Source organism: Schistocerca nitens, chromosome 2 (assembly GCF_023898315.1).
Source record: "Schistocerca nitens isolate TAMUIC-IGC-003100 chromosome 2, iqSchNite1.1, whole genome shotgun sequence".
Lineage (NCBI taxonomy): Eukaryota > Metazoa > Arthropoda > Insecta > Orthoptera > Acrididae > Schistocerca > Schistocerca nitens.
Window position 1 is genome coordinate 960,185,829 of NC_064615.1, and position 14,790 is coordinate 960,200,618.

At 39.0% G+C, this 14,790-nt stretch overlaps 1 protein-coding gene across 1 annotated transcript in view; it reads right to left on the reverse strand.

The window, feature by feature from the left end:
• Positions 1–14,790, reverse strand: part of LOC126234739 (N-acetylglucosamine-6-sulfatase-like) — a 102,107-nt gene that overhangs the window by 8,793 nt on the left and 78,524 nt on the right. Inside the window, exons 6-7 of the mRNA XM_049943485.1 lie at positions 13,965–14,166; positions 7,988–8,298 (exon numbers count right to left, since the gene is read on the reverse strand). Of these exons, the coding sequence (XP_049799442.1) occupies positions 7,988–8,298; positions 13,965–14,166 (513 nt within the window). The remainder of the gene's footprint in view (positions 1–7,987; positions 8,299–13,964; positions 14,167–14,790) is intronic.

Genomic DNA, 14,790 nt, shown 5'->3' on the forward strand with positions numbered 1-14,790 from the left:
TCTGAAATCTGTGCTCATCCCTCTTCACTCACACATTACCATTCATTTCTCACTACACCAAGTCTACCGCATGGTGTAGCTACCATGAATCAAGTGTGAGCCAAACCTCACTTGAAAGTGTTTCTACTCACCTTAATCAATTTCTTACTTAACAATGTCTTGTCCACCCTTTAGAGTTAGCCGCCACAGGTGTACAGCTGTCAGAACCAAAAATGGAAGTGAATGGAAAGCTATAGTTTGAAATTTCGTACACAGAGATCCCATAAGGCAGAGTACTAGCTGTTCTTTTGTATGTAATTTATTATAGTTTAATTTCTGAGAGCCTTGTTTTTACATAAAAAAAGTGTGAAGTATTTTAGAGGTGTTCAAAGTTATAGAAAAAAGTTAGTCTAGAAAATATGCAGGATAATCTCATCTCAATGGACAATGAGGTAATTCATATTCCTGACTAGATTCTGTTGATAACAGAATCCACTCAAAAACTTTATTGGGATACAAGTAAGAATTCATAATGACTAAATGAAATTAAACTAAAGTGATTTTCATCACAAGATTCTCAATCACCAAAAATATGCAAGATTTAAAATGAGTTCATTTGACATTAAGAAGAAACGGTTAAAATGTAAAGGGGGGGGGGGGGGGGGTAATTGAGGATGATCTCTCAATATACAAGAATCTGACACAGTATTCCAAGATGGCTTATGTGGCACAAAATAAAGAGGAATTAAACATCAGTTTACGTCTTGCTGACATAAAAATCATTAGATAATTTGGTTCCGTAATAGTGAGTAATCTGGTGAGAAAGTGTGTCTAGGCAACAAATATATTATGAGCCTGTGGGATACTGACGTAAACGTTGACGCCAAAGGTAAAGACAAGCCAGACAAAGGATTACATCACATCATGTCAAATCACATGAACCATATTTCACAGATGGGCCAGGAGACAATGTACAAATAAAGGATGTGGATTTTATGTAAGAAAAAAAACAAAAAGTTGACTTAACTTAATGAATATTACACTGTTAATGCTGATATGACTATAACCTAAAACATTAATTTTAAGAATTTCTGTAAAGACAGATTTCAGTGGGGCAAATGAGTTGCAGTTCAATTCTATCTTAAATACCACTAATATATAGCCGGCCGCTGGTGGCCGAGCGGTTCTGGCGCTACAGTCTGGAACCGCGCGACCGCTACGGTCGCAGGTTCGAATCCTGCCTCGGGCGTGGATGTGTGTGTTGTCCTTAGGTTAGTTAGGTTTAAGTAGTTCTAAGTTCTAGGGGACTTATGACCTCAGCAGTTGAGTCCCATAATGCTCAGAGCCATTTGAACCATTTTGAACCACTAATATATCCAAAAGAATCTAAAAAGCTCAGGCACATTGTTAAATACATGTATATCTGCTCTCATCTGCCCTGGTCTGAAACCCCTGTAGTCTTGTTAGAATGAGAAATATTGGAACCCCTGTAGTCTTGTTAGAATGAGAAATATTGGAAATGATAAAGGACATTAACTAATATATGAACTGTGAAGCAGTTGTCAAAGTGTAAAGGTTTTTAAAGAGGTCTTTGAAAAATTTTGTAAGACCAAAATCAGCTGTGGTACAGCAGAAACATGTCAGACAATGGATCCAAAGATCTCTGGTTCAATCCCTAGCCAATCTTAGGAGTTTTATCTCTCTCCAATCAGTTATTTCATGCCTGGCAATGTTTATTGATGCGAAAAATGTTGACTCGTGGCTTGTTTCAAAGTCCACATTAAACTGTAAGCCCACCTGTAACTGCCAAGGTAAGTCAGTTCAAAGCTCAGAGGAATGGACAGCAGACTACCTACAAGAGAATCATGCCAGGTAAATCTCTGTGTTCTTAACAGATCTTCAAAATGCCTCAAAATACTTCTTATAATTTCCCTATAGCACAAGTAGAACTCAACATATCATTCTCCGTGAGATTAAACCAAAAGAAGTAAAAGTAGCCGAGAGAGTACTCCAAGGGAGTATTACAGGGCCATTACTATTTAAAATATATGTAAATGATTAGCAGATAACATCAGAAGCTCCTTGAAGCAATTTGTGGACAATCCAGTTAGCTGTAAAAAGGTTTCAACATCAGAAAGCAGTAGCGAAATGCAGGAAGATCTTCAGAGAACTGACAATTGGTGAGGGATCTGGCAGTTGACAATTAACACAAATAAATGTAACATATTGCACATAAATTGGCAGAGAGACCCATTACTATTTGGTTACACTATTGATGAAACATCACTGAAAAATGACAACAACCATAAAAATATCTACGAGTAACTGACTAAAGCGACATAAGTGTAATGATCATGTGAAACTAGTTTTAAGAAAAACAGATACCAGGCTGATGTTCATTGAAAGAATCTAAAGGAAATGTAATTGATCATGAGAGAGAGAGAGAGAGTGGTGTGTTTTGTCACGAATTAATGTAGTGATTATGAGAGCATTACAGAGATGCTCAGCAAACTCCAGTGGCAGGTGTTACAAGAGTGTTGTTATGCGTCACTGAAAGAGATTTACTGTTAAAATTCCAAGGATAGGTGTTTCCAGAAAACTTGAGCATGTATTGCTTCCTTCCAGACAAGTCTTGTGAAATGACAACTACTAGAAAATCATAGAAAATAGAGTTCACGCAGAGGCTTACTGATACTCCCTTGTGTCTCATACCACTCATGAATGGAGAAAGGAAAGGGAAATGATTGTCATGCATGAAGTACCTTCTGTCACATCCCACAGTGTGGCTTGAGAAGTATAGATGTAGCTATATTCCAAAAATATTAGGCCTGGGAGCTGAATGTCACAAAAAGGATTTCTGTACTTCACTGTTGAATTCAGTTATCCAGAATAAACTGATTTCTAATTGTTTAAGTCATACATATTGAAAACATAAATGAACTAAAGCATTTATTAACTCTACAATGTCAGTTTTCCAATTAAGATTGAGATATCTCTGTATTCCATTATTGGGGAAGCAATTTTTATGGCTTGTGGAGTAACTGAATTGTAAGTATAAAACATTGTAAAAATTTAATGATAATCTGTGTATATAAAAACCCTGACACACACTGTGTCTGATTGTTTGAAATTCCAAGTGCCTGTTGCTATGTTACTGACCTGGAGCTGAGCCACAGTTTTTTTCACACACAAGGTAAACGCCATGAATCTGCTGTGTCTGCTTTTCCATCCTTGTATCTGGGAAGCTACTACCAGTGCAGCAACACATATCCAATTGGAAAATTATTTTCAGCTGAATTTCTTGCAATTGGAAGTAGCATCAGGAAAATTATTTGCTGTGTCTATCATCACAGAAAAGTAAGGGTTTAATCACATTGATTATTGCTTGGATCTGTTCCTGACATTCTTAAACAACCCACTGATTCTTACAACAAGCTCTACCACTCTATTCACTGAACAGAACAGAGGGAAGGTTGCCTCATCAGTAGTGAAAAGATGCTTCATGCATTATAATCAGAAGGTTCATCACAAATTCCACATGGTTTAGATACATGTGAATTAAGTAGTTTCGTGTCCTTAAACACATGACCTTTGTACACATACAGCTTTAGTTTTTTTGTTGTGAATGGATAGCTCCTGATTAGTATATTGGGTGTATTTTGGTTGGATATGGGTAAATGTCTCCTCTAACTTCATGCAACTGATAAGGATGGTGTACATGTTCCCTATCAGTTAGAGGGTAGGACAGCTAGGTGCAGTTGGGAGTTTAGACAGAGGGCTGGGAGATGAAGTAAAAAGACTGGGTGTATTGGTGGAATGAGGGCTGTGTAGTGCTGGAATGGAAACAGGGAAGGGGCTGGATGGATGAGGACAATTACTAACAAAAGTTGAGGCCAAGAGGGTTACAGGAATGTAGGATATATTGCAGGGGGAATTCCTGCCTGCACAATTCAAAAAGCTAGTGTTGATGGGAAGGACCCATATGGCACAGGCTGTGAAGCAGTCATTGAAATGAACGATGTCATGCTGGGCAGCGTGCTCAGCAACAGGGTGGTCCACTTGTTTCTTGGCTACAGTTTGTCGGTGGCCATTTACGTTGACAGGCACCTTGTTGGTTGTCATGCCCACATAGAATGCAGCACAGTGGTTGTAGCTTAGCTTGTAGATCACATAACTGGTTTCACAGGTAGCCCTCTCTTTGATGGGATAGATGATGTTTGTGACCGGACTGGAGTAGATGGTGGTGGGAGGATGGATGGGACAGGCCTTGCATCTAGGTCTATTACAGGGATATGAGCCCTATGGTAAAGGGTTGGGAGCAGGAGTTGTGTAAGGATGGACGAGTGTATTGCGTAAGTTTGGTGGATTGTGGAATACCACTGTGGAAGGGTTGGGAATGATGGTGGGCAGGACATTTCTCATTTCAGAGCATGACGAGAGGTAGTCAAAACCCTGGCAGAGAATGTAATTCAGTTGCTCTAGTCCTTGGTGCTACTGAGTTATGAGGGGAATGCTTCTCTGTAGCTGGACAGTGAGACTTTGGAGTTAATGGGAGACTGGAAAGATAAGGAGTAGGAGATTTGTTTTTGTACAAGGTCTGTGAAGGCTTCAGTGAGATATTCGGTATATTTTGAGAGGGACCACTTGTCACTGCAGATGTGATGACCATGGGTGACTAGGCTGTTTGGAAGGGACTTTTTTGTGTTGAATGGGTGGCAGCTGTCATAGTGGAGGTATTGCTAGTGGTTAGCAGGTTTGATATGGACAAAGGTACTGATGTAGCCATCTTTGAGGTGGAGGTCAACATCTAGTAAGGTGGCTTGTTGGGTTGAGTAGGACCAGGTGAAGCAAATTTGGGAGAAGCTGTTGAGGTTCTGAAGAAATGTAAATAGAGTATCCTCACCCTCAGTCCAGATCACAAAGATATCATCAGTGAATCTGAACCAGGTGAGGTGTTTAGGATTCTGGGTGTCTGGGAAGGATTCCTCTAGATGGCCCATGAATAGGTTGGCATAGGATTGTGCAATGCGGGTGCCCACAGCCATACCTCAGATTTCTTTGGAGGTAATGCCTTCAAAGGAGAAGTAATTGTGGTTGAGGATATAGTTGGTCATGGTGACTAGGAAGGAAGTTGTTAGTCTGGAATCTGTCAGGTGATGGGGAAGGTAGTGTTCAATAGCAGTAAGGCCATGAGTATTAGGGATGTTAGTGTAAAGTGAGATGGCATCAACAGTGATGTGCAGGGCACTGTGTGGTAAAGGGACAGGAACTGTGGAGAGTCAGTGGAGGAAATGGTTGGTATCTTTTATATAGGAGGGTAGGTTCCAGGTAATAGGTTGTAGGTGTTAGTCTACAAGAGCAGAGATTCACTCAGAGGGGGCACAGTAACTGGCCACAATGGGGCATCCTGGGTGGTTTGGTTTATGGACTTTCGGAAGCATGTAGAAGATAGGAGTGCGGGAAGTGATAGAGGTGAGCAGAGAGATGGACTCTGGAGAGAGGTTCTGGGATGGGCCTAAAGATTTGAAGAGTAACTGGAGATCCTGCTGGATTTCTGGAATTGGGTCACTGTAACAAATTTTGTAGGTGGATGTATCTGATAGCTGGCAGAGTTCTTCTACCAGGTAATCCTTGCAATTCAAAACAGGTAGGATTATAAGGCTGGGATCAGTTTTTAGCTGGTGGTCTGTGGTTCTCCCTGTAGATGTATGGTTAGTTTCCATGTTGAGGGATTTGGGGAATGATGGTGAGGCAAGGTTCAAGGTTAAGAAAATTATTGGGGTGATTTGGGGGCAGTAGGGATGGATCACAGATGGATGGAGGAGTGATCTGAGTCAGTCAGGGTTCAACATTGGTCTTTGGTTGACTCTAATTGGTAGGGTTGGTGGTGAAAAAGTGTTTTCACCATAGGGACCAGAGGAAGAACTGAATCACCGAATTTGGGAGTGAGGCCTAAGTTGAGGCCTTTGGAAAGGGCTGATATTTCTGTGGGGCTAAGGCTTCTGGAGGAAAGGTTCGTGACTGTGTTTTGGGTTCTGGATTCTGTGTGATGGCGGGAGGGAGTTATGGAGGGTGGGGTAAATGGAGTAGGTCTGAGAGACAGGGTTTGCCATCTATGAGGGGAGTTGAGAGGAGGGGGGGGGGGGGTTGGAGGTTTTTTTAGAGGTGGTGGACAGCAGTATTCCAAGGCAGGAGTAGGAAGTGAGCAGGGTGGAGAGTTTTTTGAGGTGGTGTTGTGCATGTTGCACTAGTTCCTGGAAGGCAAGAGTTTCAATGTTTGTTATGGGTTCCAGGAATTTGGGATTCCATAGCAAGAGAACTTTGTGGATGGAGAGAAGGTACTGCAACCCCCCAATCACCACCTGCCCTCTGTCTAACTTTCTGACTGCACCTAGGTGCTCTACCCTCTGTCCACACCATCCCTGCACACTCCCTAGTAGCACTTCACTGCTCCCACACCTACCCTACTATCTCTCCCTGTCCCAGCCTCCTCCTTACCCCCACCCACTTGCCACTCCCACCATGCATTTGTGTTTGCAGAGTGTGTGTGTGTGTGTGTGTGTGTGTGTGTGTGTGTGTGTGTGTGTTTCACCTATTTTTGACAAAGGTCTTGTTGGCCGAAAGCTTATTTGCGACAGCCTTTTTGTTTTGAAACTTGGTTAGTTTCTTAAATTGTTTTAACCAATGCTTGAGTGACTGTTCTGTGGATAGATCTTATTAAAGTCTGCTTTGTGTTGGCAATGAAACACCACAGGTTGTGCACCAAAGTCAAAATAAAGAAGCTGCCTTTTTTTGTACTGTGACCTCACTGAGCATATGGTACTCACTGTTCCCAGTTTATGCAAGAAAAGAAGTCATTTCAATTATCATTATCACAAAACGCCATTGTAATTGAAAATTCTTTTCTCTGTTTATTTATAATATAGCAAACAATCTGTGGATAACCTATGCTTTCAGTTACAAGATAATATAATGGAATAATTTATGTAGGTATCAAACCCTGGTTATATGACTCAAGATACAAGAGAACAATTTTTGCACAGTAGGTTAACTCCAAAGGAAGCAAAGCAAATAGAGTTACTGTCCACATATACCATCATTTGGTTCTTTACTTTGTACCTGTGTATGTAGTTATGTTCTTCTGTTAGTTTTGGTTTAAGCAGTTGTTTTTAACAATTAAAATTTGCATTACATAAGAGATATTTCTTTAAAAGTATAGCCATATAGATGCAGCTTAACTCTGTGTCACATATTAGAAGAGCACTTACCCAGTTACCAAATCAGGATAAATTGGAGCAAATCTGATAGCATAAGAAAAAAATGTAGTAAAAGAAAAACTAGATGCTATATTCTAAGCTTCAGGAGGAAGAGCTGTATTCAAAAATAGGAAAAATATATGCAAATAAACTAGGGAAGGTAAAGTCAGTCTGAGCTATCACTCACATATGACTGTAGGAAGAGAATCAGGTGCAACCCTGGTTATTTTTTTATTTCCTCCTTCACCTGTATGTCTTTCTATTGCCTCCATCCTTGCTACCCTCCCTGTTTTCCTTTCCCTGTTGCTTCATAACCTGGGTTGTGAGTAACTGAATCCACTTTCCCCTCTCTCCTCCCTGATGAAGGAACACTTATTCCGAAAGCTAGGAATGTAAATTTTCGGTTCTGTTTTTTGTGCATCTGTCGGCTGTACTGAGCTGAGGTAAGTACTGGCCAGCCCCTCTATCTCTTTGTTAGTATTTGTCTTTCTATTGCTTTTTTTAGAGCCTAGATAATTTTTCTTCACAACAAAGTCATTATTTTTCAGTTATGAAAGCTCTAGGTTCTGTGTCTGTTTCTCCCATTTGTGATTTGCATTCCACCCATTCTTCAGTTCTTGGTATTTCAGTACTTGCACTTAAGTCACTTTTTTATGGATCTTGATGTTCACAATCAATTCTTTAAACATTACCTCCTTCCATTTTCAATATTTATGTTCAACCAAATATGTATTAATAAGTAATGCACTTACCATGAGCTTATTATCCAGCACTAGAGGGCAATCTTCATCAACAGTGAGATCAGATCCCTCACCTACATATTCTATTACAAATTCTCTCCCAGTTGTGTTCTGGCCTGCTAAGGATTCCTTAAATGATTTGCCATCCAGTTCCACCAGAGATGAAAGATTTGCAATGTCAATAACAGTTGGTGCAATGTCTATGTTTAATACTGGATCAGATATAATCTGGCCCTTTGGTACACCAGGTCCCCTCAACAGAAGAGGAATCCTAATATCGAATTCATAGGGCTGCCGTTTGTCCCAAGGCATTGCAAACTGACCTGTAGCAGAAAAATGTAATATCTATAAACCATTTGTGATTTCTGTAATTTTTTCTTGCCACATCTGGTGGTATACAATAGCAATTTTTTGATTATGAAAAGATAGTTTTCACTTTTATGATTGCACAACAAAGATAAAAAGTTAATCATCAACTGCATAAGAAAACCTTTGCTTGGTTCATTTTACCAGTTCCAACAGTTTAAATTGTGATCTTCAGAAGTGAAATAGGCTCAAATCATTGACTCTGCAGCTGCTCAACTACAGCTATGAACAAAATCATTTATGATATTGTCTCTAATGCAGGATATTAATTGCTTTTTTAACAATTCGAAAAGGACACTTTGAAAAAATGTACTTCATTGGCTGCATCTATACTTACCTATCACCTGTTGTAAAAAGGAAAACTGTATAATGAGTTCAACAACTTGGAAAGTTACTAGAAGGAGACAAGAGTCTCACACATGTGTGACATGCATTGTCTGTCGCTCAGGCATGTCGTACGTGCACAGTCTGCACTTGAATACTGCTAGTAAAAGGACACTTGTGTGACAAATTTCCTGTAGTATCTTCTTTGATAGCGTTTTCCAACGTTTTCACTAATTCTTTTGTAGGTTAAATTATTGGGAACCCATAGCTGCTGGGTGAATATAGTTACTAACCAAACCAAACCAGCTACTAACCAAACCAAATACTGCAGTTTGAGCAAAATCATGGCATGGAAGAACACTCATTAAGAATTCTCCACAAAAAAACATAAGAAGTCTCAAAATTAAAATGATAGATTATTAAATTCAACACAAGAAAATAAAGATAGAAGTGGGATGTCAGCATACATATTATGGTTTCAGAGCACCATTTGGAAATCATTGACATTGAAGTGATGTATCTAGAAGATAAAAGTTAATCCCATAGAAAATTATTAAAATCTCCTCTGTGTGAATCTAGCCTTTGCTAGTGTATACTGCTCATGAAATCTTCATGGACTTCCACTTGGGTGGCTGCACTGAAATTCTATTATGTTTTAATGAGTGCCAGTCTCATCACTTTCTTGCAAAGTGTTGAGATGATGTGAGCATCCCTGAGTGGTGGCCACCTCTCCTCAATTCTTCCCCATGGTGCAGGCATGGTGACCCATGATGGTGGGGGGAGGTGCAGACTGTCATTTAACTCTCGGCACATTCGGTTCCATCCAGACTCCCAAACAGCTAACTGCTAGGCACTGTCTCAGTGTGTAGCTGTTAATGTTAATGCAGGGTTCCATACCAAACTTAGCTGGTAGCCCTCATTCCTCTTGATGAGACTTTCATGGAGCCTTATCTCAATTGATTATTCATAATACTCTGCCAAAAGCCACCAGATCAGCACAACATTTTTGTTTTCTCAAATTTGAACATATGTCCCTCATTGAGTCTGTGTTCTGCCACTGCCAACTTACCTTTATGCCCCAGAAGTGGGCATCTACTGTGTTTCTTGCAGTGTTGCAAGATGCAACACTGTGTTTGCCTGATGTGTTGTCCACCCTCATAAGCGATGATGTATGCACCAGATAATTGGAGTTTCAGTTTGGCCTTTACCAAGCCAAACATATCTTTCAGTTTTATATTGATCAAAAATTAGTTTTGAAGTTGTTTTTTCTGATGAGTCTAACAATTTTGGCCGAAGGATGCTCAATATAGTGGTTAAAAGTAAAGGCAAATTCCTGTTGCTCTACCTCGTATTTGCAGATAGCTGTGTTGCTTGTTTTCTTCAGTGCACATGTGATCTGCACGTGCTTTATCTATTTTGACAAAGTGTCTCTTTAAGATGTTGCAACTCAGCTGGGAAGCTGTCTTTGTTGCAAATAGGGAGGTGCTGCGAACTAAAGTTATTAGAATATTGTACTACTGTGCTGAATGATGACAGTTCATTGCATGGAGCTACATATCTGTGTGAGTCTCATTTCTTTTTAAAAATGGAAGACATCCATTCTGTTCTAGCTCCATCATGAACTGTATGTTTTGACAGATATTGCTCAGGTGGTTCAGGAACCAATTCAGTGTGTTTCTGCCATGTTTCCATGCAATGAATGTGTCATCCATGTAATGGAAGAAGTTTTTAGGTGTGAACCATGCAGTTCTTAGTACCATCTCCTCAAAGTTCCCCATATAGAGACTGAGAATCCCAGGGGCAAGTGACAAGCCTATGACTACTCCAACAACTTGTTCATTTAAGTCCCCACCACATCTCATGTAGGTTATAGTTTTCCTGTTTGGGGCTGAGAAAGATCTTCTAAGACTACAGAGGTCTTAGTGATACTTGTGTGAAAAGAGCTAAGCTAAGCTAACAAGCAGGTCACTCTTCTACAGCCACATCCCTTTTAGTGAGGTCATGAATTGAGCCAAGATCTTCCCATGATGAGTGCAATGTTCACTATTGCTTTCAGAAGGGAGGCTAGATACTCAGTCGCTCCATACATGGGCAAATTAAAGGTGTTGACTACTGTCCACAGTGGTGCACATTCTTTGTGAATTTTAGGCAGTTCATACAAGCATGTTGCTGCTCGAACTTTGAGAGAGAGCAGTTTCATATCTTCTTTTGTTACAGCTGACACGTAAAGCAAAACTATTATTTTTCTTGCCCTCTTTGGTGTTGTGTCCTACCTTAATTTCCTGTTGGCTGGATCCTGTAGCAGAGAGCTTGTCTTTCAGTGGTAGTCTGCAGCACACAATAGAAATGTAACATGTCCTTTTCAAGCACATAGGCCTATTGTGTTTTATCTTCTCTTAGCAATCAGTGGTTTCCATTCTTTTGTGTAATATTTGATTTTGGAACTTGGGATTTGTTCATGATCCTGCATGTTTCTTGCCTAATTCCCTAGGCCATTTCCACTGGCAGGCCACAGACTGCTTCTTCATCACGAACTCATGACCATATGCAAAGGAATGCTGCTGCAGAAGGATGACCTGCCTCTGATCTTCACATGCCTACCACTTGAGTACAACTTAGTAATCTCATCAGATGTGGTGGGGATTTCTATGTACAAGTTGATGGAGTACCCATAGGCTTCTCAAAGCTAAAAACTTCTTCTGTTATGTGGATGACACCTTCATCATATTGGAACATGGAAGAGAGCTATGAATAAGTTCCTGGACCACCTGAATGTGTCCATAAAAACTTACAGTTCATCAAAGAGCTGCAACAGAATGGATGTCTTCCACTTTTAGAAAGAAAGAAAGAAGTCCCACACAGATCTTCCAGCTGAGCTACAACATTTTGAAGATAAGTTTCACCAAAAGGGATGTAGTTAAGCACTAATTAGATGTATGTTGAAGAAAACGAGTGACACACAGCTGGGGCAAAAACTTGATAGTAGCGACCCCGCCTCCCCCCCACCACCATGGAGCATTTGAGATAAGACATCACAAACTGAAAAAATCAGTTTTTCAAACGTATGTTCATTTTGTAGCCCACATCTTCTGAAGAGTGTGGAACATAAAACATATGTGTTCGAGGAAATGTAAGACATATTATTTGGTCTTAAGTGTGCCAAAGAGCAGTGACAAGCCTCTTCACACAGCATTCTTCTGTTCCACATCACTATATTTTGCTTTGTGGAATTCAAAAGTGTATATTTTATAATGGAAGCCATCAATTTGCTGCCTCTCTCACTCCCAGCTGGACGGTGTGATGTCCTAACCCCCTTAAAAAAACTCAAAATTACCACTGAGAAGGATTATTTGTCACCAGGAGAATAGGAACTCACAATTAATACTGTGTAGGATTGTTTGTGACCAGGAGAATAGGAACTATTCTGAAAATTTACATTCTTTATTGCCTATTAACTAATAACTTTCTCTTTTGTGTGACATAAAATTAAATATAGGAAACATAAAACAAATAAAGACAAAAGACGAGCTAGACAGTAATTTCTTCTATTCTTAGGTCCCATAATTGTTTTCTCTCTAATCTTGCTATAGTTTTACATGGAGTGCTTTCCTTTCTGCAAAAGAATCTCTTACCTCATAAAAGTTTGTCAAATGTTTTGCTACATGAAAAATCAAACTATCATTATCTACTACTGAAAAAGCTGTTAATATGAATAGTTTCTCAATCTGATTACATCTATTTTGTCACTGTCTGCTAGACAAAATGAAATAGACCTTTCTAATGTTGCAGCAATTGTAACACATGCCAAATAAATGAGACTGTTTTGGCACAAATGGTCATTTTTGTGAACCTTCTTTACATAAGTAACATGACAGAACATAATTAACAAAATACCAATGTCAAATGGTTAATAGGCCTACTATAAGCAAAAGTTTTATGTTAGGAAATAGTTTCACATTTCATTCATATGCTCCATTTTCGCAAGCATAAGATCAAAAAGTAGTAGTATGAAATTTATTTGGTATTGTCATATTCATCCATATAACTTTTGTCATGTCCCCATTTCTTCTCCTTCCTCATTCTAAAAAACAATCTTGTCGTCAATAATTCTGTAGCTATTCCTGCCATTGTCAACACTTATTCTCTGGTTAATTTCACTAACCCTGCCAGAATCACCTGTTTAGTTATCCTGCATTTATTCTCCAGTTAGGCATTATTACTTGTTTGTACAATGCATTTTCCATGCTTATCCAAGAATAGAACTTAAGCTGCTTGTAACTGGGGACTGTACAACGAGCTCCTAGTAGTGTACCATTCTGACAAAAGTTTTCTGTCAAAATTTCATTTTCTTGGGCACACCGAGGAACTAATATGTAATCTTTCAAACCTGTTATTTCTGTTAGTTTTTTATTTCCATTCTGGTAGTCTGCAATCACCTGTTTGAGTTTATTCGGCTCGACTTGTATAGCCCTGTCCCCTTTGGCTGTAGAAAAGTTTGTTATTTCTAGATGCCATGGGGATTCCCCTGGCAGAGACACCATATACACTATGCACACATTCAAAAATCAACTTACCATTCATTCAGAAATCAGCTTAGAATGTGTTCAAAACTGTTCAAAAACCAGCTGGGATGCATTTCAAAATCATGTGAATAATCGATAGACCAATGTGCCCTGGATGCTAGGTGCTTTGTGAAACAAGGTTATTTTCTTCAAGCATATGACTTTGGTGCCCCCTGAAATTTCTGCCTGGGGCAGACACCCTGGTTTTCCCCCCTTGCCCCTCACCCTAGATCTTGGCATGTTGACACAGCCATGTACAAACAAGAAGTAGAGGAAGAGAAACTCAGACCTACTTCTTGCACTTGCCATGAGAAGAACCTCTGGTTGTTGGTTCAGAAAAATTAAGTGGAAAAATATAAAATTATGAGTATTTTGGTTAGTTCTGGAGATGTGCTTGTATGATCTGATTTTTGATTCAAATCCTGGTGTGGCACAAATTTTCATTTCCCACATTTACTACATTACAAGTCTAGCATTCCAAAATATATTTCATTTATATCATTTCATGATGTTACATTTAATTGATTTCATTTCAGTAAATTTAACTGCTACAAGAATATGTTACATATTGTAACACAATGTCCATTAATTGGGTGAGAAGCGTGACATGGAACAAGCAAACAAATTAGTTTCATTGTTTGGTACTTTTCATTGCTGTATCTTTAACTTTATGGAAGCATATTAACATCAATTTAATGAGACAGACAAGTCAACTATTAATAAAATAAAACTCTTACCTATATGAAAACCATGGTCTGAAGTGTATATTATGTAAGTATTGTCTAACACTCCTAATGATTCAAGCTCCATTATCACACTTTCTATTAGATCATCCACTGATAGTAAAGTTTCCCAGCGGTTGCGATAATGTGCATCTAGTATTTCCAGTGTAGATTCTGGTAAGACACTGGGTGACATGCGTAAAAGCCAGTGTTTATCCTGTACAAAAGGAAAAACATATAAATGTTCATATGCAAAATTATTATCATGTTTTACCAGTTGGAAATTTGTTGGCTGACAGTACTGGCAATAATGGAAATTTCTAACACATTAGCAAATGTATTCAAGTTAATAGACACTCATTACTGATTTATATTTTTACCTGGATAGTATGGATCGTAAATGCAAGGATAGGCAGTAGTGATTTTAAATCTGGCACAGAGTTGTAATTCATCATAAACATCCATTAACACCATTGCTAGAAGTCAACAACATCAGCCACAATTATCTATTAGCAAGCATTTTAACATTTATTTCAATGGAAGATTTTATAATAATGTGTAGATACAGTGCAAGATAACTAAGAAAGGAAGCATCAAGGAATAAATTTCAGAGTACATAGAAAATTGCTCTAAATTTCATTATTCTGTATCAGACATAATTAGGAATTGGAAAATACCTACCAAAGAAAATATCATGATATACAATTCATTTCATCTATCAGTTTGGACCTATGGATCAGAATGTTGGACATGGACAAAGAAAGATCTGAGTGAAATACCAGCAACAGAGATGATCTTTCTATGAGGTATGCTGGATTATATGAGAAAGGACAAGGCTATG